At 35.2% G+C, this 25439-nt stretch overlaps 1 protein-coding gene across 2 annotated transcripts; it reads right to left on the reverse strand.

The window, feature by feature from the left end:
• Positions 1-601: 601 nt before the first annotated feature.
• On the reverse strand, positions 602-25202 carry LOC149072392 (uncharacterized). Of its 2 annotated transcripts, none has more exons than XM_089246569.1 (11): positions 24905-25202; positions 22391-22479; positions 18600-18699; positions 12822-12949; positions 10566-10784; positions 8157-8356; positions 7192-7294; positions 6663-6718; positions 3973-4075; positions 3609-3732; positions 602-3019 (listed from the first exon to the last, which is right to left on the reverse strand). In XM_089246569.1, the coding sequence occupies exons 1-11, from the start codon at positions 25016-25018 to the stop codon at positions 782-784; spliced, it is 3474 nt and encodes a 1157-aa protein (XP_089102695.1). In that variant the 5' UTR covers positions 25019-25202; the 3' UTR covers positions 602-781. The 2 variants fall into 2 exon arrangements, with proteins under 2 accessions (XP_089102695.1, XP_089102693.1); XM_089246567.1 differs by having other exon boundaries at positions 7192-7309; positions 24905-25196.
• Between the last annotated feature and the right edge of the window lie 237 nt (positions 25203-25439).

A 25439-nucleotide genomic window follows, 5' to 3' on the forward strand; every position in this document is an offset into this window, starting at 1 on the left:
ATAAAACTTTTCTGAAGTCTATCTCAAGTCATATGTCCTTTAGTTTACTTTTCCAAACAGCCAATTTACTGAGGAACAAATGGTGATGCTTCTATTTTACAGAGACTGATGTATATGCTATAACATAGAATTTTCTCAGCCATGAACAACCGCCGCTGTGGTGGTAGAGTGGTTATAGTGACGGACTTGCGATGCGAGGATCCGGGTTCGAACCCCACAGTGGTTCCCAACTTCAAGGTGTGAATGCGAGCCGATATCCCCGTTAAAAAGTCTCGCCACAGAGAGCAACAGGCCTACAACGTTACAAATATTCAATCATTACACTTCACTCACAATTTAAAGTATAGATGGCAGCACTCAAATATCATACACAACACTAGCTACACACTCAGACTGTTAGGTGCACTCACTTTGTTCCAGACTCTGCCACGAAGCTGGGCTGGAAGAGATCTCGGCAACGGGATAAGTCCGGTGGCAGAGACCCTAGCGTTCATTCATTCAGCCATGAACAACCAGTGTATTTAATGAATTAGACTTATTTAAAACAAGTTTATCGGTTTTGTGATACATGCAAGTTAAAAAATATGAAGAAAAAAAAAAGTATTTTAGCCAAAAACAATTTTATTTATCCCCTCAACTTGAAAATAAAGGCGAGTAAAATATTTAAAAAAAAATGAGTAAAGCTTAAAACATTCTAAAAATATCCATGAAAAGATCAAAAAAGATACAAGAATAAAAAAAAATGATTTTCAACATATTACAGATCACTTGCAACAATGTATCACATTTTACATTCCCAAGCATCAATTATTTGGGCATTTCTCAGATCATTTATATCTCTGATGGACACTGTTGATACAGATCTACTAGGTGGAATGTCCTGCAAAGATGTGAAAAACTGTGACTGAAAGCGTTTTCTTAACAGTGGGCTTTGAGGTGATCCTCTCAATCTAAGACTGTAGCTGTGATCTGTTTTGGCTAATGCTGGAGAGCTTTCAGACCGAGATTCTTTGGTTATTCTGCTAGGACTTTCCTCGTATGAAAGCCTAGATTTTCGCTTAAATCTTTTGACAACAGAATTTTTTTCAATTGGTTTGGAGGAAGAGATTTTTGACCCTTCACTCAATGGTGTGGTTTTCTCAATAAAAGCAGGACTATTTGAAATTTTGAGACTTTTGCTGCTGCTATTTGAGTTTTTTATACCACTTTTAACATTAGTTACCTCTTTCAGTGGTGTGCTTGAGCCATTTTTTTCAGAATGAGAAACAAATTTAGGTGGGGGAGGCAGTGAAGATTTAACATTCCTCTTTAGCTGAGAACTAGTAAGAGATGACTCTTCAGTTATTGGAAGATTTTGAGAACATGATCTTGTGCACATTCGAGGACTAGCTAATGACTTTGAATTATACAAATCAGGAGAAAGTGAAGAGAACTCCGTTAATGTTCTTTTAATTTCACGTCTCGGTGTACTACGAGAATTATTCGTTATTCCTTTGAAACTTCCATGTTTCTTTTCCGTAGCTATATGATTGTAACGCTGAACATTTTCCTTAACCTTTCCAGCATTATTTGCTATTATTTGAATTATACTTTCCCTTTTACATTGTGTTTCTTTAGGAATCAAATGAGAATTCAGATAACTTTCAGCCTCACTATGCCAAATTTCCTTTCCTGGATATACATTTTCTTTATCAAAGCTTGAATTCTCCAAACATTCACTGAAATCTATGCCTTTCACAATGCTATCCGGACTCCTACTTTTGCTTTTCTCACTTGAAATCTCATCTACTGTATAACATGGTGACAGAACAATTGATGAATCATTTTTTGTTTGCTTCTGTGATTTTCTTTTTTTGCACCCACTATTCTTCCCTAAGTTGAGTTCTGGAGTAAGAACACAAGATAAATCTGTTACAGAGAATTCTGGTTGCAATGCAGTAGATTCGTGTGAAGTATCCTTGACCATTTCACATACTTCCGCAATGTTCAAAGATGAATTTTCTGGTGTGCTGTAATTTATTATGCTGTCATCTTTGCTGTAAACAAATGCATCAGAAACAGTATCTTGTGTGTGTGGTATAATTGAGGTATTGTCAAATTCACTTTTCAGAATTCCAACAAATGCCTTTGATCCCACACAGGTAACTGATCTTTCTAATTTGGAATGTGATAAATCATTATTATATTTTGGACACAATTCTGATGGGAGGCCTGTTTTAATCGTGTTTGGTCTTCCACGTTTAAGAGAACTTTTATTTAAGCTTTTTTTAATAGATCCAGGTAGGGAATGCTTTTCAACGCTAACAGGAGTTGTGTTTACTGGGTTATCTTCATGAATTTTGATAGGAGCATCCACGAACACATCAACAACTTTGAAATTGACAGTCACTGGTTCAACACAACCCTCTGCCATTTGAGTATTTTTTGTGATGGTTTTTTCCGAGCTTTCTGCAGTGATTTTTTTTGAGTTTTTTACAGAATTTTTACAGCTACTCTTTGTACTACTACTACATTTTCTAACACATGATTGTGATGGTTGTTTATGCAGAATGCTTCCATCCCGACTACCTTTCAAAGAAACTCTTTCTTCTACACTTGTTGGACGATTGATTGAACGAGAACTTCGCCTTGCACTTGTATTACGCTTCATATCTTGCCTTTTATTCTCAGCTTTACACTTTTGATGATCATTTTTCAATATAACTGAACAAAAGCTATCTGTACTTTTTTCTGTGCATTGCTTGACTGGATCTTTATCATAAAATGTAGCCTCCATTTTTCTGGATTTTCTTTTCAAATAAGCTAGCTGATCCGAGTTCAGTGGTGAAGGTCTCTTGGCTGGAAGACTACCCATAGACAAAGAACTTGAACAACGCTTTCGATTTTCAATTTTTTTGGTGCTGAGTGGACGATCGGAAACAGCTCTTTTGATGGTAGTATCTTCAACATTCTTGAAATCAGGCACAGCTCTGCTAACTAAAGGTACTATCAAACTGTTCTCTTGCTCTTTTTTTATTTCCTGAAAAGAAAATTATTTTTTATTCATTATTATAAATTTCAACAATGCTTTACAATAAACATTACTCACATGTATATTTAGGAAACACTCCACCAAACAAATAGCTTTCAATCATTGGAAAACAAATCTGATCAATTACAATTTCAAAGAATGGGGATTTTAATTTTTTTTTCAGTGAGTATTAATACATAATATACAATGCATACATACATACATAAATACAGTAGTCTGCAACCAAGTTTAATCCTTTTAAATATAGACTTTTGTCAACAAATTTGAATGAAGTATAGTTGAAGTACCAGCAACACATTCTCAAAAACTATCTTTTGGAGCATGTGTTTTCTATATATATATATGTGTGTGTAATATTTTTAACTTGCCAAACTGCAGTGAGGAAGAAAATAAAAATAATGCGGAGGTAAAGGAAAAATGTATTATGAAACAAGCATCGTGATGACATATTTCTCCAGCTACAAAATATTGCACACTTGCACAGGAAAAGGTTACAGAAAAAAAGGAACTTTGTTCAAAGTTGTTTAATAAATTTAATGCAAGTTAACCTAATGATTTTTCACACAAAATAGCATACCTCTTTGTTCATAATCACTGCATTTAGGACAACAATAGGAGTAGATGGTGTATTCACTTTAAGCACAGAGCAACACTCTTTAGTATGATCAGAAATATTTGGCTTCACAGATTTGGCCCTAGAGCTAAAGAATAAAAAGATATTTTTTTGTACTCATGTTAAAATATTAAAGCTAAGAATAAAGACAATTAAGTCAATAGGATGTTTTTAAGTAAGTCCAGTGATTTGTAAGTAAAACTTTAACTTGGGATTTCAGGGGAGTTAATAATCATGATAATTCCTTACGATATCTCAAGTCAATATTTTACTCTTTTTAGTGCATTTATTTCATGATAAGCAAAATGATACAAAATATTTTACATACCTCTTTCCACGTTTTTTATTCAGCAACCCAAATGACTTTCTTCGAAAATGTGAAAGTGGTGTATTTAAATTCAGTCCATTTGAAGGTGCTGCAAGACGTGAAACTGAAACAGAATATAAATCTTATCACAACATAAAATATTCACATCTTTGAGCTTCAATAAAAATAAGGAAAAATAAATATCACACAGAGAGGGTTCTATTTTTTTTCCTTTTTAAAAAGCTCACATTTAACATTATTCAAATGGGTTATCTATGTATTACAAGATTCGTCTTATAAATTTAAAAAAATGAAATAGTTATATATTTTCAAAACTAAATTTAAGAAAAACAAAACCTTCATCTAGTTATATTTCTGAAAGACAACTTCATGCCAAATCATTCATGTTATCAAACATCATTGATTTGAAATCTTAAGTAAAAATAGCACACACATTTTGGATACAAATTTTGTAAATAAAGCTCAATTACTATTAATCACACAACCTGCAATTATCTGCTGATTAGCAAGAGAAACAATATCACAAGTTGACAATCAAAAATTCTAATTCTTGTCAAAAAAAATGTTTCGAAAAGAAATGCCAAAGGAGAATCACTCATTTATATATATTTTTGCTAAAATAAATTATTTTAGCACTAGTGATTATTTGAAAGCTATATGCTTGAAATGTTTCATTTTTTTAACTTGAAGAATTACACTCACAATATATTTATACCGGGTGTTTCACAAAGGACCTAACTTTGAAAATTAATAACTCTGAAACGGTGATAGATAGAAGCATAGAACCAGTGGTATGTTTATTAAAAAACCATAAGAATCTGATTCAGAGACCTTAAAATTTTAGTTAAAATTGCGCCAATAGAAGGCGCTGCAGGCGGCATTACCATAAGTAGGCTGTACATAGTGGGTAATGCAAGCAGTCCTCGTAGCATTCACATCAAAAGTGATTCAAAATGTGCACCTTTCACACAACACACGTCACAAAAGAATGAAATTGTCAGTGACACTCTGTAATATGTCACCAGAAATTGACACACAAGCTTGACAAATAGCCTCCTCCAGCTCGTCGAGTGTTAAAGGATTGTTGCGGTAAACAATGTCCTTCAGTGTGCCCCACAGAAAATAGTTGCAGGGGGTGAGGTTGGCTGAATACTGAGGCCAGTCCATGCCTTTTCCCTTAACTATCAAATAGTTCAACACAATAACTCTATTATCGAAGTATTCGTCCAGAAAGTCAAAAACAGCTTGTGTACAGTGTAGGTGAGCCCCACCTGGCATAAACCATGTCATGCCTGGTCGATCGTCCAACGCTTGTTGAATGGCAACAAATTGTTTCAAAAGTGCAATATACCAGTTAGTCGTCACTGTTTCTCGCAAGAAAAAGAGCCCAATGATGCCTTAGCAGCAGATTGCAGCCCAAACTAAGTTTTGGGCAATGGAGTGGTTGTGCGCGAGACAAATGTGGGTTTTCGGTACCCCAAAATCACCAGTTGTGCCTGTTAACAACACCATTCAGATGAAAATGTGCCCCTTGTCTGTAAACCGTATTCGGGCAGCATCGAAACCAGAACCATCAATCATGTTGCGCATCTTGTTAGCGAAATCCTCTCGTCATTCAGCTCAAACTGGTATGGCATGCCGGCATTGAATCTTGTACAGAAACATGTGTAATGTCTTCCACAGGATTCTGTACGTGCTGGATGGCGTGATTCTGAATTCAGCTGCAAGTCTGCAGACAGATTTATTCGGATGACGCTCAATAACTTCAGCAAGTGTCATTGTATTTTCAGGTGTAATGGCGGAGTGGGTGGGACAAACATTTCTGACTAAAGCATCGGCCACTTTGCCTGTCTGTTGAAATTTTTTGAATAGCTCACGAATTGTTTTCCCATCTGAGCCTTTTTGCGACTAGAAATCCTGTTTGGAAACTTTTTGTGGCAGTAGGGCTGTGATTTAATCGGTGGAATAAACACACGTTCCTCCATGGAATACATCACTTCTGGAATTTATTTCACTATACGCTAATAGCGGTCATGTTTCAATGGCAAAATCTTCGACGACTGATTGTTCTTGTCACCTGAGCTCTCTATACAGGGATTTGTAATGTCACCTGCAGCGCAATCTATCGGCGCGATTTGTAACAAATTTTGAGGTTTCTGTATCAGATTCTTACGTTTTTTTAATAAACATACCACTGGTTTCATGCGTCTATCTCACCATTTCAGAGTTATTTATTTTCAAAGTTAGGGGTCCTTCGTGAAACACCCGGTATTCAGCTTAATGTCTGGGCTTAAAGGTCATGATTTAAACATTTTGCACAATAAATACAGGTTTCATCTTATTCCATCTAATTCCATTAAATACAGTAGAACCCTGTTATAGCGCCATCACCCATGTCGCACCAAATCCGCTTAGCACCAGAAATTTTCAATGAACAAATCTTCCATTTCCAGGCCTTGCACGTGTAAAACCATGATTTAATATCAATGCCACACACACAAACTCATTACAGCACCAGAACTCTTCAAAATAAATGGTGGCGTTAAATTGGGGTTCGACTGTATTTATATGACATACACAAGTCAGACATTTGAAAAATATATATATAATCATTATTGCAGTGATAAAGAGCAAAAGATAACTATAATAAACAACATTTGATGCTAGACCAACACCAACAGAAGACTCACTTTCAGCCACTGGAGTAAAAAATGGAGTTTCTGTGTTTTCTCTGACATTTTTTCGCCTAAAATATAACATTGTAATTACTATTCAAGAAATGTTTTTTTGTTAAATGATGCAGCCAAAAGCTAAAACAAACTTCAAATGTAAATTTTGAACAAAATAAGAGAAAATTAAATTTAAAAAACATGTCAAGTAACATAAGTTGTGATTGAAAGTGAAGTTACCAACTTCTGAACATAAAAATAGAGAGATAAGCTCATGAAAAAACAATGATGCCTTATAATTATCTCTTGTACTTATTTTGTCCAAAAGATAATTATATCAAGGATAACATGCAGGATGTTTACCCTCATCTTTATCCAAGAATTTTAATATTTTTTCCTTGCAATATAAAATCTCTAATACATTGATCAGTTAAACCAAAAAAATTTGATCAATACTATAATCAAATATAAAATTATAATTTTCACCTTTTTTACAACATGCATTATAACATAACCATTTAAAAGTAGAACACTGAATGCCAAAAATTACCTTGTGGATGATTTGACCGAATTAACAACATCAGCAAAATCCATGCATGTGTTCATTGGAGTAATATTACCTCCCACAATCTTTTTTATACCACTCACGAGATCTACAAAAGTAAGACCTAAATAATGTCACTATCACTAATATATTTTTCCAATCAGTCTGCATAATACCAGATAAATCAGTTGTAAAAAAAAACATACAAGCATGATTTGGAACTGTATATATATATATTTTGCAAGTTTTAAAATATTTAACTTTATCACAAATCAATAAATTAAAAACCTGTCAAATATACAGCAGAAAGATATGTAAAGAAAAGGTTCATTCTTCAGTTGCTTGAAATAGAAGGAAAATATCCTCCATGGTTGCTATGATACAAATGGGATTATTTCTCACATAAAACGTGTACTCTTCTCAGCTTAAAAACAATTAATACTGACTTTTTTCCATTTTCTAAAAAAAATTGATCACAGCAGAAATTATATTGCACCTATTTTATATACGTAAAAATAAAGATTAATAATTAGCTTAAATAGAGCTAAAGACACAAAATGGGAATCTTGAATGACATGGGTTCATCATCAACTGGTTTCTTTAAATTGTTTCCATCTGAATCAGTGTTTCCCAAAGTGGGCAATATAACCCCCAGGGAAAGATGGAATGATTCAGGGGGCAATAGAAACTATGGATATAACATAGGTTCCTACGGTTTGCTTGAGTTGGGTGCAATGAGACAAAAAGAATCCTGAAGGGAACAATAGAACAAAAAGTTTGGGAAGCTATGACCTAAATTAAAAGGAATAAAATCGTCAACCATCACATGGCAGGATGCATGCAGCTGCCATCGCTCAGTTACACTACAGCTACCTTTTAAAATATTTGACTTGAGATTGGGATGAAATGAACAAAAATCTATGGTCACTTAAGTAAAAATTTTGACCTTGTAAATATGGATTGTTTCCTACCTACAACCACATTTCCTCCTCCAGTCCCATTTTTCAATTTCTTTTTCATTTTGCTAGGGCTGCAACACAAAGTCTCGATAGTAAGATCACTGTTTTCTCCCGACATCAGCTGATCAGCGATTTTTTGAGGAACACTTCCAACTTTATCTGCATTAGCTATTAGAATTTCAACAACTGAAGTGTAAGAATGCACAATGTTACTGAAAAAAAGGAAAAACTAAATTATGTAAGAATGTTATGATTTAGAAGTCGTCTTATATTGTTTATATTGACTTATCAATTTGTCATTGATCAAATAAGCTTTCTTATACATTTTAAAATCTAACCTGACAAATATCTTACCTATGAAAAGATTAAATATATACAGTCAAACCCTGTTGTAATGGCACCATTCGTGCCAAAGAATTTTGGTGCTATAACGAGTTTGGCGTTATATCGGATCATGGTCGGAATAACACTTCAGAGAAGCTCCATTACATAAATTCACACATTTATTATGAACTACTAACATCTGTGTTTTATTAGTGTTACTCCATAAATAAAAGAATCTATTTTATATGCATTTTGTATGCTTTTAAGATGAGAAAAGTTGTAAAATTGTAAACACTGTACAATTACTTAAATATTTATTGATAGAAAGCTTAACACAGAAAAACATACCTTTAAAATTATTTTCATTCGGCATAAATTTAGCGATACATATAATAAACATATTATAAGTGCAAAAATGAAATAAAAGGAAATAATTACGGCATTCCTTTTAGTTTGCATTGATTTTATAATCATAAATTTCCTGTTTTTTATACATTAGAAGAACTCTTTTCAACATGATTTTAATGGAGCAAATTGAGGGAGATGATAGCACTTTTAAGTGCTATCATCTCCCTCAATTTGCTCCATTCAATTTGTAATCCTCCATTTGCTCCCTCAATTTGTAATAAGCAGCGAGTAAAACATGAACTGTCAAAAAATTTTCTCAGCAACCTTGAACAAACTAGTGCAGTATGCTCATTGTATACTTTCCCTTATCAATAAATCTGTTTCTTTGAATACGTTGGTTGTTTTGGTCCCTACACACGTTCAAGTATTCAATATGCTTTCAAAGACCCCTGACCACACCATTATTTAGTCTTCAAATCATATGCTCTATATAAACTGTTGTTATGCTGACCAATAATAACAGTGGAATGAAAAGGATAAATCCTGAACTCCTTTCGGGGGGAAAAATGTTGTGGAAATTCTTGGAAAATGACGACTTTGTGTGCATAGAAACAATAGTTGGTGCTAAACAGGCTTTTTTCATTATAATCCCTATATGGAAGACTTATTCACTGAAAATAAATAGCATTGGCGGTATAATGGGGTTTGATTGTAATCTCTTTACAGAGCAGGGGGGGGGGGGTCTGTCCAGACTTTTTTAGGGTCCTGTTTTCATGAAAATTTCCTTTATTTTTTATTAAAAGGGTCATCAATTTTGTGGGAAGAAAAATAATCACAAAAGAAATGAAAGACCAAATATTTATGATTTCATTCATTTGCATTTTGTGAAGGGTTAATTTTTCAGATCCAGAATTTTGTGAAAGGTCCAGAAAACACCCAAACTTCGGCTGTACAGACCCCTGCAGAGGCAAAAAACTATAGCAGTCCTCTTTTCATTTGAAATCAGAAATCCATCCCAGAAGGTTATTTTGTTGTGCTATATATTACCCATGCTGGGAAATTTTTTTTTATATAAGATTGTAACATCATAATAAACTGTTCAAGGTTAATGTACAAAGAATTGTAAAAAAACTTTTTTACATATGTAAACTAAAATAAAAATTTTCATATAAAATATAACTTCTAGAATATTTGCCCCACTCCCAACTGTAAATAAAAAAAAATGTTCCAGTCTACAAGCATGAGAAAGAACGATTGCTTAAGATCACCCACCAATGCTCTAGCCACCTGGTGGAAATAAATCATACCTAGACAACTCAGCAGAACAGATACCATGTCCCATCATCTTTTATTTTGCAGGCCACAGTCTTAGGGCTGTTGGAATACAACTCTGTAGACTTGAATTGGTTTATAAATGGTGTGAATTTAAACAGTATTTTGCTACTTCAAAGCTGGTCAACTATAGTCAGATCCCTTTGGGAAAATATCTAGGAAACTCTGACTATATTTCATTTCCAGTGAAATGTTTAAAAAATTTAGTAGCATGTGATATGTCTTGTTACCATAATCCCTCTACAATTTTTTTTCCTTAGTCAGCAGAATATTGTTATATAGATATTTCACTGTATTAAAAAAAAAATGGTCATAAATGTCTCAACAATATAACAAACAAAAATAAAAAAAGTGAGATATTTTAGGAAATCTCTTCAACAGAAACATTAAACAATGAACTACTAAAAAATTGCTCACCTTGATTTGTTAGCATTATTATTCCCACATGGTAAGAGATTGGGAGCCATAATTAAAGCCAAGTTATGAATACTCATTTTATTCACTTCGCTACTTGCAGCAATGCTTTTTAAAAACTTCAGGAGGTGCTTCAATGTGTAAAGATGCTCAGCTGGAAGGAGGAGACATGCCAACAAAATCGCATTCAGACGATCTTCATCACAATCCAAAGTTTGGCACCTAAAATTATAATTTGTTAGAGAGCAGAAGCAAGTGATATTTAGTCATAGAAATATTTATCAAATCCATGTTAGTTTTTTGGGGGGGAGGGGGAGTATAACACATCTTCATAATGCTGTGGGCAGTTAGCAGTGCAAGGTATGCAACATATATGGAGATAAAAGCATTAAAGTAATAAACCATTCTAAAAGGACAAACATTTCTGCACTGTTGAAAAAACATTTGGGACCCTTTGTAACAGAGTATGTATTTCAAGACTCATTGTTTAAGCTAAAAAATCATTGCTGCCAAACAGTTAACAGTACCAATATATAATACAGGATTATTCAAAATGAATGGTATAAAAAGAAAACATTCCAGCAACTGCTGTAATTAATTTCACACATATCAACATAATGTGAAAGGTACTCTCCAAGTTCATTTAGCAACACTGAAAAGCCGCCATCTCCTGAATGTTCACCAGAAATGCTGCTAGTTTTTACCACACTAGTGCTATCATACCATGATCTGAAACTCCTTGAAATACCAGATTGATCAGTCAATCAAGTCGAGTGCACCACCTATCCACTGCTTCAACTATTATAGGTCATGGAATTTTTCACATAATCTCAAATTAGTAAAAAAATAACAAGTGTGCATATTTTAGTACACTAAGCTTTTTATTTAGCCTATGCTTTCATTTTGAATAACATTGATTTAAGTGAGCATTTAGAATATGACAGCTTTCCAGGGTTGCCAAATGAAACTTGGAAAGTTTTAAATTTAACTTCTAAATTTTTTAATTTTCAAATTATGTTGATATGGAAATAAATTACCTTTTGGGCGAGACAGGTATATTACGTTGATATATGTGAAATGAATTACAGTAGTTGCAGGACTGTTTTCTTTTCATACCATTCATTTTGAATTACCCGGTGTACGTAAGCAATATTTAAGATGTGTGTTGTTATATCATCAGTGCTCAAGCAGAAGTCACCAAGTCCAGTTTTGAGATTTTGTCAATTTAAACTTTTGATTTATGAAGAATTTTTACTATTTAACTACTACAGTAGGTTCATTGATGTTTAGATAACTGGTGTGTGGTTCATAACTGTTCATGTTACGAAATAACTGGCAATTTTAATCAATTGCAATAGTTTTGTGGACTTTTGCTGGAACACCAAGGATAAATATATAACGCAGTCAAATTCAGTTACCATATATTAACATCAGTTAAGATATCTCTGCAGGAGTGTATGCAGGATCCACCTTTCGAGACACACTGGAGGATGGGATGATTTGGGGGCACAGGGAATCTCTTGGAGAGAAATCTCGAGTTACTAGCTCTCAAAAAATATAGTATTTTAAATTAACAGAAATCAACCCTTTGTCTGGAGTAATATGTCGGTAAGGCACATCACAAACTCATTTCACATTGTACAGTCAAATCCTATTTTAACGAATACCATTATAGCAAAAAATCTTGTTTTAATGAACACTTTTCTAATCCCCCAGATAAGTTTACACAGGAACAATACAAAAACTGGAATTCCTTTATACAAATTGATTTCTCCAGTCGCTTGGCGTTCGTTATAATGGGATTTAACTAAACGTTTCAGATTGCACCTGATGGAGGGTTAATTATTAAAACTGTATATAAAAGTTATCCAACATTTTTTTTAAAGCAAATATTTGAAATTTTTGGTTGTCTTGGAAGAGGGCCCTATATGCTTCCCCTTCACATACACCTCTGCTTCTCTAATATAATGTCGATAAACTCAGTCCCAACCCTTTTCATAGAACATTTTAATAAACCTTGCTTTCAATTTCAATGAAATACAGCAATCTCGAATATAACCAGGGATGTAAACAGGCACACTGATGAATTGGAAAGAGGTAAGATACAATGAATCTCTTCAATTATTTCTTAGTGTTTAGTGAGAATTTTTGCTTTGAAATTCCAATTAAATTTTTTAAATAAATGTATTTCATGATGCTCAATATATAAGCTAAAAAATCTGAAAAAAAACTTGATAAAATAACAAGAATACACCAAACCTGACAAAAAGATCATGAAGATGCATGGGAATAACTGGTTCCGGTAATTCTCGGAGCCACTGCTTTAATAAAGATGCTACATCATTTGGTTCACAATTCAGAAAATTACCACCACTTTCAAGTTTGACCTGTAAAATTTTTTTTATAGCTATTTGTCACATTAATGTAAAAAAATTACGACAAGCATCAGTTATATATACAATGAAAAATCCTATATAGTGATATTACTCTCTAGCCCTGATGCACTGTTTATAGTGATAATATGCTCCATATATCTTCAGCAATACATTTCTTGGGTCCCTTGAGTATCATTATGTAAGCATTTTACTGTAGACCCTATATGGTAAGGCCTATGTCTAACAGTAAAGGCACTTTGTGAAGTGGCAGAACTTTGGCTGTAACATATAGCCCATATTTATGCACAATCCATAGTAGTGATGAAAAGTAAAGCTAAAGAACCAATTCTCAGATTTCATATAAACTACCTTTATAACTCAGCTTCAAGGTTGTATAGGCCTACACTAACAGTCTGGATATGGTTTCAGTCTACATGAGCTTGAAAAATAATATGGATAGTTATTCATCTAATTTCATCAAAAAGACTAACTCTAAATTATTAGCGGTTCAAATTTCAATTATTCTATATACAGGGTGCATAAGTAACAGGACATGGTATTTCACTATTGATCCTAGAGGCATACTTCCAATTAGAAAAAGTATCCAAATAAGGTGTAGTACTCGTAGGTGTAGTAGTAGTATGATATGTCATTCATGCTGCAAGAGGATATATAGTTATTAAAATAAAAATGTGTATGTGTGATAAGATACATTTTTATTTTATATGGACACCCTGTGCTCAAGAACCCAGTTATAAAGTTGTTGCCCAGTTTCTCCTGATGCTAACAAAAAAACTTTCATGTTCCTAAGTGACATATTCACTGAGATATTTGAATTTGAAAATGAGGGAAACTTGGGAAAAACTTAAATATGGGTAAACCAGTTTACCCAAATTCAATGCTGTTTTTTCCAACTTTCCTCAGTTTTTTAAATTTGAATATCTCAATGAATAGGAACATGAAAGGCACTTAGGAACATGAAAGTTTTTTGTTAGCATCAGGAGAAACTGGGTAACAACTTTGTAATTGGGTGCTTGAGTTGCTTCAATTTAGTTTTTTCAATGACTGGATACCATAAGAAAATAATGGAGATTGTGCCAACATTCAACGCGTCACGTGATCTTCCGAGGAATGATGTTGTAGAGACCACTGCTATCATATTAGGGCCAGAACTAGGGGGGGGGGGCAACTGCCCAGCTGGCAATTCTTAAGTGAACGCATAGAACACCGTTATAAAATTATCAAATTCGAAATTGGTGGGGCAGCAAAATAATGTTTGTCCCGGGCAGCAAGACAATACAAAAATCCTAGTTACGACCCTGCAATACTCCCTCCAGTAATAAATAAGCTCGATGGATTTCAACGCAGATTCCCCCATTGAAGCGATATTGATGATTTTTTAAACACAGCTTATATTTGCCGGCATTTGTCTGTCACACTCAGCAACCAATCTTGATAGCAGGGATTTTCAGCCACAAGTTATTAAAAATACATTTGCCACTCTTTTTTTTTTTTTCATTTCTTTCAAGAACCTTCACATCAATCTTAAATTTAAAAAAACAATGTTTTGCTAACACTAGTCAGCACGGCCATCTTAACAGCAGCATGGGCCCCCGGGCCAAGTAATTTTTCTGAGGCCCTACCTGACAAATTTTCAAAAAATTAACTTCTCAATTTTCAGAGGCCCCTCTTCTCTTGAGGCCCCCCAAGTGAGCCCATACGTTAAGATGGCACTGTAATAAGAGGTAGCTCTGCTCACTTACCGGCTGAAATTTCGAAATTTTATTTTCAGTCCTCCAGAAAAAAATGCCTAGTATACAAAAGTTTAATGGCTTCCAAAGACTTGAAATATGTCTACATATGATCACAGGATACATGTTACCATAAGAATAATAGAAAACAAATGTGCTCTCTCAATCTATAAATCTGATTGTCCAGACTGCTAAGGCTTTTTCTCTGTGCTTTGCACTTTTTTTTAACGATATCACTTACAGAGAGTAAAAAAAAACAAGGTTGCAAAAACTATTTCGGAAAACACTTTTTGAATGACTTGAAAATGATTTTTTTCAAGGGATCTCACAGAATTTTAAGGACTTGACAAAAACATTCTTTTTCAAGGACTTATGGCTTTTCAAGGCCTTGAAAATGAACCTTTTTTTCTTTAAGGAGTTTTCAAGGACCGTACAAACTATGTGGATCAATGCAGGTGTCAGTTCTAAAAAATATATATCTCAAAAAAAATTATGCCCCTCCCCTATAATTCACCAGTATATCTATGAATTTTCTTCCAGCATGCCCCAGGTCTTTGATCACCTGCTTATATTTCTTCGTTGAGACTGAGCGGTGGGCCATGTTCTGGGTAGGAGAAGGTATCTGTGAATCAAGTAATTCATTTCGAAAAACATGTTCTATCCAAATGTTCATTTACTTTCATTGTCTACTAGTAGCAAAAGCTTGCAAAGAAGTTCATTAGCACTGAGAATTCAACATATGTAATAAATCTAAAAAATATACAGTTGACCCCGCTTATAACGTTCCTTCTATTTAGAACGTTTTTTCACTTACAACTTCTTTCCGTGGTTCTATAACAATAAGTAATTTCATTAAGATTTCTCATTTAAAGTGTTTTCCTGTTTACAACGTTTTTTATGACAGTTTTTTGAAAAACGTAAGCAGGATTCACTTTAACAATTGGAGGCACACATTTATATATTTACCAATAAATCAATCTACAAATTCCCTTCGCTGATTGATTTTACATTTCAGTAAAATCTTAGCACTTTCAATATCTTCTGATCAAATTTAAAGCAAATTATATTCCCTCTCCTCTCTCTCAGACACTTATCTTCTGATTCCCTATTCATACTTTGGTTTTCCTGGTAAAATGATTTTATTTTCCCTCCGTGATGGTCCCCCACTCTGATCTGTCGCCATTTAACTACCACATATTTTCACACCTGAATATGGGAGCTGTGTCAGATTTGTGTTGGAGATACTTAACAGTTTGCTTATGTGTGCGTGCAAAGCATTTGCCGTGTTTTGTGTCCAGTAGGTGGTGCCATCTATCTAGCACCACAACTAGATACTTTCTCAAACGGAGTAAGCACACATTTTGACATACTCATGTAATATAAAAGCAGCAGTTATAAAGGTGAATTTTGTGCCCCTTTCTTAGTCCAAAGCCCAGGACACTAGACTTGCCTGTCCCTCCTAGTTGTGGCCCTGCATCTATCCTCCAAACTGGCAATGCATGCATTTGAAGTTTAATGTATAAATATTTGTGCTGTAGGTCTGTGTGATCACTATGGCAACCAGAAGTTTTTTTTCCAAAAGAATAGCCAACTCAAAATTTGAAAACCTGTTAGCTCGCATTAACTAGGCTGACCATTTCCTAAAAAAAAGTAAAATAAAATATGGGATATTTGGATTTCAAGTAAGGTTAAATACAGGCAGGACATTGCATATTGTCTCCAAAAACAATGCAGAAAGTTGCCAACTATAGCTGAAATGCTGAAAATTGCCAATGGCGGGAAATGAAGCACTAATGCAAATTGCAGGGGATTACAATGGCTCATACCCCACCGTTGCTACAGTGGTGGTCAGCTGAAGTTGGTTTCCTGTGGTTCCTAACTTCTAAGCGCAAATGCAGGCTGATCTCCCTGTTAGAAAGTCTGGTTGTACAGTGAAGTAGTAAAACTACTTTTTCACAAGGTCTATCTATCTAGTGCCGCAACTAGATACTTTCTCAAACGGGCAAGCACACATTTTGACATACCCATGTAATATAGAAGCAGCAGTTATAAAGGTGAATTTTGTGCCCCTTTCGTAGTCCAAAGCCCCGGACACTAGACTTGCCTGTCCCTCCTAGTTGTGGCCCTGCATCTATCCTCCAAACTGGCAATCCGTGCATTTGAAATTTAATGCATGCATATTTGTGTTGTAGGTCTATGTAATCGGCACGATCATGATACATGGTGAAAAAAGAGTTAGGGAGGTTTTTGTCTCTACTTTTTCTTCTTCTTAGAACGCGTCCCGAAGGACACGTGAACAAAATTTTTATGCACCCTTTACCGAAATTCTGGGTATTTGAGGCATTATAGCATATCAATGGCATCTCTGAATAGGGTTGTCAATAAATGGAATAGCTAAACCCGGGATAGTAAATTCTTACATAATTGACATGTTCAAAAGGAAATATGATAAACATGTTAGGGTAAATTGAGAAGCTATCTATCCTTAGATGAGACAACCATAAATATTTTTTTTATGGGTATTGCATTATATTTTTTCATGCATATACAGTAACACCTTGTTCAGTCGTCACCCTAATAAATTGTCACTCTGGTTAAGTCATCGTTTTTCTTCAGGCCTGTGCAGTTCTCATAGACAGCAATGTTATTAAACCCTTGTTTACTCGTCGCAAATTTTGGTTAACTCGTCACCATGAAAAAGTTTGAGAGAAAGGAACAGATAATTTCTATGGCTTTCTTTAAAGGAACAGCTTGTTTACAGCATTGCCATATGCTTAAGTCACCATAAAACCCTTATGTATTAAAACGGAACAGTTCAAGTAACGAAAGTTACGCTAGGGAAATTTATTTGCAGACTAGTCCCTAAGTTTTTGAAACATTAGGGATTGTTCGAGCTAGACCAGATTTCTGCATGGGTCCCATTAATTTAGGGCTTAAAATTTGAACAAATTATCTTTATTGAAAAACCAGACATTTTTTCCAAAGTTGGTGTCTTCTAATGTGTGCTTTTCCCTACCCCGGGCTCCCCATAAGTCCCTCAAAGTGGACTCTGTGTTCGAGATTACCTTGTACAGTGAAACCTGTCTAAGACTGACACTGTATGAGACGAAAACCAGTCTTAAATGGAATCAAAATACGGTCCGTTCAATGATTAGTGCTTTGATTTGCACCTTTATAAAACGGAAATCTGTCTGAAATGCAATATTATTTCAGTCCCTTGACATTGTTTCGTACAGGTTTCACTGTAGTTAGTATGTGAAAGATTACCTTGATAAATTTTACCAAGATTACCTTGTAGTTGTTTCATGAACTACTGATAAAGAATTATATATAAAACAATAAAATTAAATTTTATGTATATGTGAAATTGATGTGCAGTAGTTCTGTTGTGAAGAAAAGCTAACTATTCTAACAGATGCTCTGATTAGTTTAAATTAAAAATGAATAGTATAAATCAAAGCAGAGTGTACCAGTATATTTTAACACAAGTAGTAATAAAAGCTCTAAAAATGTAAAAATTTCCACTTTTTCTTTTGCCATCTATAACTTTTATCAATGTTGTAATTTTAATTCATATTTTAATAAATGTCATATTACTTTAAATTTGCACGTTTTTCACAATATTTACACATTAAAACTGATGGCACTTCACTTAAGTCATTACTCTGCTTAAGCCATCATAATTTTTCAATAACATGAGGTGACGACTTATCAATGTTTTACTGTATAATATTTTTAGTTTTAATAATTATTTTTAATTAGGTTGCTGTATTTTAGAAATCAATAACATCCATATTTGTTATACGCATCTTTTTCTCAGCCATTTCGTTGGGCATTTTGCCTGTTGTGGCCTTGTATTTTGTATATAAAACTTTATTACTGAAAGACACATATTGTTCGATTGGACTCACTCTTAATTCTCTCTGTCTAACAACTGATCCTGCTTTTCTAAATAAGCCAACTTCAGCTCTGGTATAAGTCTTCAAATATCCAGTTGCTGCTGCTACAAACCTAAAATGAATACCTTCCAACATTACCTTAATTGATGACCAATTTAAAAAATTACTGCAGAAAAATAATCTAGCTAAAATACAGAAAAAAAAAAAAAAAGAAAAACAATCGAAGTTTCATTTTTGTAAAACAGTTGTGGGTTCAGCAGATTCAAGCAACTAAAGATCGTTTAAACATATAGAGTGGAGTTCCTAAAGGAAGTGTCCTTGGTCCCATACCTTTCACTTTTTATCCATAAACTCGATCAGGGTATCGATGGGATTGTTAGCAAATTCACATATGACGTGAAACTAATGGGGGTAGTTGGAATCAAAGCGATAGGGAGTTGCTCCAGACCCACTTGAACAGGATTGAAACATGGGCAAATGAATGGAGCATGAAGTTTAAGGTTGACAAGTGCATGGTCGCTCATTTTGATTCGAACCAATGTTTCTCTTACAAGTTGAATGGTGTCACTATCCCAGATGCAACTAAGGTGACCGTCAGGGTGAAGTCATTCTTCTGCTTTTCTGAGGCTCAGTTTGTCCTGGACTGGAGTATGCTTTAAGGTTTTGGAGACCATACCTACAGAGGGACAGACTTGGTTGAAGGGGTGCTGAGAAGAGCTATGTGTCCCCTTATTGGCACACGGGGCTTGAGTTATGAAGAGAGACTTCATTTTTTGAATATGTTTACATTGGATGAACGCAGGTGTCGAGGAGATATGATCGAAGTGTTCAAAATTTTCAATGGGATGGATAGGATGGACCATGAACTTTTAGTACACCGCCAATCGACTGCTTTTACAAGGGGACACCAGTATAGATTGGTACAGGACAATTCTAGGTTGCGGTATCGCAGGGAATTTTTCTCTAATAGGATTGTTAATAAATGGAATAGCTTACCCCTGGGAATAGTAAATTCTAACACAATTGACTCGTTCAAAAAGAAATACAATAAACATGTGTTTGGGTAACTTCTTGATTTACCCATTCTTAGATGAGAAAACCATAAATATTTTTATGTGGGCATAGTATTATATTTTATCATGCATATAATATAGTCCAGTGTTTCCCAAAATGGACAATGGAACGTTTAAGGGGGCAATAGAAGCTACGGGTATAACATGAGACCCCATGGATTTTCTTGAGATGGGGGGGGGGGGGGCGATGACAGAAAAAAATTTCTGAAGAAAGGGGCAGTGGAACAAAAAGTTTGAGAAACTAAGAGTGTCTTTTTTTCATATGGGCATCTTTTTCTTAGCCACCTTGTTGGGTATTTTGCTTGCTGTAGCCTTGTATGTACCATGTGAAAGAGATGGGGGGGGGGGGGTGAATTACACTTGTGAACAAATCCCAGGAGCCAGGTTACCATGACTAGAAAATCTGTATTGGCACCTAATACTTTTTAAAAGTGACTTGGTAAATTAGACTAATTTAGAAATTATCTCCAAGGATGAAACAAAATTTTCTAATCTTAACATACGAAATATTTTAACATGGGACAAGTGAAAGAAAACATTTAGGACCGTTTCTCTTGAGCAAAATACCATGCTTAAGAAATTGGGCTGGTGCCTAAATATTTTTTCAATTGTCAAGCCCTGAATTACACAAGCCCTTTGAAGGGAGTTTCTTGAAGCATGAAAAGTCGAGAAGCTAGTCTGCAACCCCTGTTATGTATCTGGCAACACTAGAAAATAAGCAGTATTATGCTGTACGAAAGTGGCAACAGTTCAAGGGAAATAACATGCCGGAAATGGGTTGTAAATATTGTTCCGTAATAAATTAGTTGAAAGTTATCGTTCAGCTCATGATTCACTACAGAAACGACTCATAAAATATAATAAAGTTGCCGACAAGTGAAAGAAATCAGAAATGGCAAACATTGACGATCTAGTAACCATTTTAAGTAATTTCGTCTCAAAGCTAAATGAAACTCCTCCAGCACCTTTAACCGGCATCAATGTGAAAACGCTTCTCATCACAATCGATCTCGTTTGAATGCTACAATGAAGCTAACGAAAGTTTCTGTGAATATGTACAAAGACTCAAAAACTACTTCTAGCTCAAAGGATTCACAGATTCAACAGCAGAAGTCGCCAAAGCCAAGAAAATGGTGTTAATCAACTGTCTCTGATCTAAGAACTATAACCTGCTTCAGTCTCACTTCACCAGATCTCCCGTCATCAAAGACGTACAACCCGCTCTGAAAAAGGGTAAACATCCAGACTGATCAACACAAGTTTCTTTGCCACACACAACACCCACATGAGCAGATTTCTGTATGCTACAATTCTAAATCCAGTGAAGAATACCTTGTCAATTTGAAGAGAACCTATCCTTGGTCGAAATTGGATATCAACATAAATGACATTCATGATTCCCCAAGTGTCAAGCATATACCTGTGGGTGCTGTAAAAAGATCTGTTCCTAGTATTGTCAATGAATACTCTGACATTTTTGAACAAAGCAGAATGCCAAAATCTGTGATATACATTGCAGAACAATCTGGAAGAATTTTAAGAAAGTGTAGAAAACACTATTATCAGAATTTTTACTGCAGAACATTTCCAGTCTGCTCAAGACTCGAAAAACATTCAATTTGCAATGTACAAATATTGCAAAATATTCTGCTCCAACAGGGTTGACAAATCCTCTGTGCCGGGTCACCATGGTAGGAGCAGATCTACCCCCAAGCAAAATGTGAATATAATAATGCATTTAATAAATCTGTTGAAAATTACTTGTATCAACGTTTTTGATTAAATAACAAATTCAAGAAAACTGACTAAAAAAACCGGGGCATTTTTTTTTCAAAAAAGTCGGGACAAAGAAAATACAGGACAAAATGCAGGACATATAGTCACCTAATCATAACAATGTGAAAAATTGCCCCTCCCAACAGCAAGCTCTAGATCCACCTGTGCCATGGCAACTAAAAAATCTATTGGCACAAAAAAATAATTCAGTGATTGTTGAATTGAAGTCTAAGGATGATACAAAATTTTCTGATTTTATTACATTACGTCTTCTAACATGGGAAGTTTTTCCGAAAGAGATGGAAAAATATTTAGGACCACATTGAGAAGAAACCATGATTGGCTCCCAAGAAATTTGGCTGACATCTACACATTTTTTCTGATTTTGCCAAGCCCTCGTCTACAGTACCATTGACCGCCGCTGTGGTGGTCGAGTGGTCATAATGACGGACTCGCATCGCGGGGATCCGGGTTCGAACCCCACCGTCACCGCAGTGGTGGTCGGCTGAAGTTGGTTTCCTGTGGTTCCCATCTTCGAGGCGCAAATGCAAGCCAATCTCCCCATTAAAAAGTCTCGCCACAGAGAGCGACAGTCCTACAACGATAAATTATTCAATCATTACACTTCACTCACAGAAAAACTGGTGGGAGATGGCAGCACGACACATAACAAACATTACACAGAAACAAACTTCACGTCAGGTTTCACTACACGTACACACACACATTCCCGCATGTACCAATTCGTTAGAGGTTCCGCAGAGGAATATGGACCAGGTGCTTGTGTGGTTTAGTAGTAGTAGTACCATTGACCTGCTGCTGGAGAAATTAGGAATGAAAACAAACTGCAGGAGCATAAAATTGTTATAACTTTTTTTTCTCTGGTAACTTCAATCAAGACATTCTATTATGAATTGAAAAAATATTACAAATATGAAATTAATAACTCCTTACTTTGGAAGAGGGCAATCCGAATCTGTAATCCATTCCTGTTCACTTAAGCTAGCCCCGAATATTTTATGACCATTTTCTATCATCTTGTCCTAAAAAAAAAAATGGAGAATTAAAAAAAAACAAGTGTTATAATTAACATTACAAGACCTTGTAAATGAGAAACAGGACAAACATCATACAAAATGTATTTCAGTATGGAATTCCAGACTTCCAGTATGATAAATAACTCCAGTGATATGTTGAAGACCGATTTTATGCAATGAGTTTGACATTTACTAAAAATTCTATTAACTAAAATCTATTCTTCTATCATTTATCCACGGTGTGATTTGCTGAAATTGGTTTTCTGTGACCTGGGTGCTAATTTTGAGAGAACAACAAGTTTTAAGGACAAAAAGTGAAATTTGTTTTAACTCTGAAGCATAACTTGATGCAAGAAAATTTGTTGTAAATCTATCAAATTTTAAAGTTGAAGGGAGGAGCAGAAAAGTCAAGATTGTCATCCTCAATTTTTTTCTTTTATCACCAGACATGACTTTACAATCTCTACAGTTATTAAGGGCCCAATAATGACATGATCAGCAGTTATAAAAGACTAATTAGAAAGAAATTATAGGTACATCCATACATTGAAAAGATTATCATTGTAGACTATTCGTTTCTCGGCACAGGGCACCTTAAGAGCATTGTGGGCCCCCAGGCAAAATGCTTTTTCTGAGACTCCTTACCTGGCTAGAAACCTGCCTACAAATTCACATTCTCACTCTCAAAAAGTAGATCCAGATTTCATTTTCGTGAGGGTCCCCGGGCCGTGCTTGGATGGGCTCGTACGCTAAGACTACACTGTTTCGGCCACAGAATTATGGACATTGTATTCCAAATTCACATTTCTACAGAATGGAGAAATAAGACAACCTCGAATTAACTACTGACATGCCTACATTAGAGATATCACAATCTAAGCAATGTGTGCAAGCCCTGATGAGAGCGTGATTGTCAAGGTAAGCCGAATTCACATAATAAATATTCATTATTTTAAGTGATAGTTCTATAAGATGAAGCTTTATTTCGGTAAGAGCAGACCATGTTGTGACAGCATAAAGAAAAAAATATAACTATCTCTTGGAGGGGATAAGGAATTTTTACTATATCCTCCCACACGCACGTGTGTGCATGCCCTATATTTACATCACATGCATTCCAGTCAAGGGAGAATACAGGGCTGGGGGGTGGAGAGCCAACCTGCATCGGGAAGCATTTCTATAAAAAAGTTAAATCCAATGCATGGTCACCCATCATATAACCTAGACTGATGAAAACATGAAATACTACAGTTACCAGGGTTTAAGCTAGATGAAAAATTCCTTTCACGAAAAAGGGGAGAAAAACTTTAGCAAAATGCAAATGATTGATGGTTGGATGTCTACTCGTTCTGTACCTTCTGTATGCATTTTTGTGAAAGTGGCTACCACTTCTTTCGCATTTTGTAAAAAATGTGGCGGTAGCTTAAACCCTGAGAGTCACGCTACAAATGTCTCGTTTGCCTAGCATGCCAAGTCGCCAGTAACTCTATCGCATAGGATATCTCATCGCCAGCAGTGGCGTCGGAGCTGTGGGTGCTCGAGCACCCACGGTAATTTGTGGCACGGGTCTGAGCACCCCCCAGAATTGATTGAGAAATCGTAATTTCCAATATAACGCTCAAGACGAGCACCCACAGGTTCGAAACATTTCCGACGGCCGTGATCGCCAATATGCTAATATCCTCTCGTGTGAACAGCACCATAGCAATATGTGTTGAATCACTTGGATACAGTATGTCCTATCAATCACCAGACTTTAGTATCCCAATGTGAGGATGGCCTAAGGGTTAAAAGATACAACCTGTGTGATGTCACTTCAGTTACGTCAGCTGCTGTATACCGAAATAACCCATGGCGCTGTGCACGCATCCTTAACCATTTTTAAAACGACGAGTGAAATGTAATGACTGAATATTCGTACCAGTGAGTCATATGTCAATTGCTCTTTGTGGCAAAACTTTCTAATGGGGCAATTAGCTTGTATTCATGCCTGAAATTTGGGAACCACAGAAAACGAACTTCAACCGACTAACAGTAGGGTTTGAATCTATACCCTCAGATGCAAGTCCATCACTGCACTCACACAACGGCACAGTGGCTGTAATGGATGACTGCAGTTCCCGAACTTGAGTACTTCATCTTACAACATACGTTTTACATTTTGCAATCACTTATAAGAATTTTCGGAACCTCTTCAATGTTCAATGACTTTATTATTACTGATGAATAAATAATAAAAACACTTGAAACAGACATCATCAGAAAACTTGCAATTAATTCACAACAGACTGCAACAATGACACTAAAAATTTATATGAAATTTGTGTCTAAAATACAACAGCCCTTTCATTTGAATATTACGAAAGAACCAAATTGTTAAGGAAGACTGGTCTATAAAATGTGATAAACTTCTCAAACAACTTAGAATTACCTGTTTGGAGACGGTTCCTTTTAATTTCTTGACCTTGGGTACTTTAACACCTAAGCTTTTCAGTTCAGATAATACTGACCCATGGAGTCCTTTTTCTTCAATGAACTGCTCCATTTCTTATAAAATGATAACGCGGCAAAATATGACAATTTGTGTGATTGATGTTTACAAATTAATATGATAAAAATCAATTCATTGCCACATGTGACGAGATAACGGCTTTTTCCACGTTAAAGAGGAGAGGATATCCGCGCCATGCATCGCTCATCTTCACCGAAGATTATAAGCATTTAAATCCAAACAGCGAGGAAGTTTTCAAATAAAAAGCAGAGAAAACCGGCAATTTCATTGGCTGTGAGAAACGGCTGTAGTAGTAGTAGTAGTAATAGTGTAAAACTATTTAGTTTGTTTGTTTCCATTTAATCCTTATGTGATGACTTAAATTATTAAATACTCGAGCAGTTGTGTGAAAAACAAATTAAAAGTCCTGCCTTATAAATATGCAAAACTTTTTGAAGTGTTCAGACAATGTTTG

Source organism: Pholcus phalangioides, unplaced genomic scaffold, assembly GCF_987345545.1.
Source record: "Pholcus phalangioides strain wild (caught in Gottingen) unplaced genomic scaffold, Ppha-v1.0 ptg000017l_1, whole genome shotgun sequence".
NCBI classification, from domain to species: domain Eukaryota; kingdom Metazoa; phylum Arthropoda; class Arachnida; order Araneae; family Pholcidae; genus Pholcus; species Pholcus phalangioides.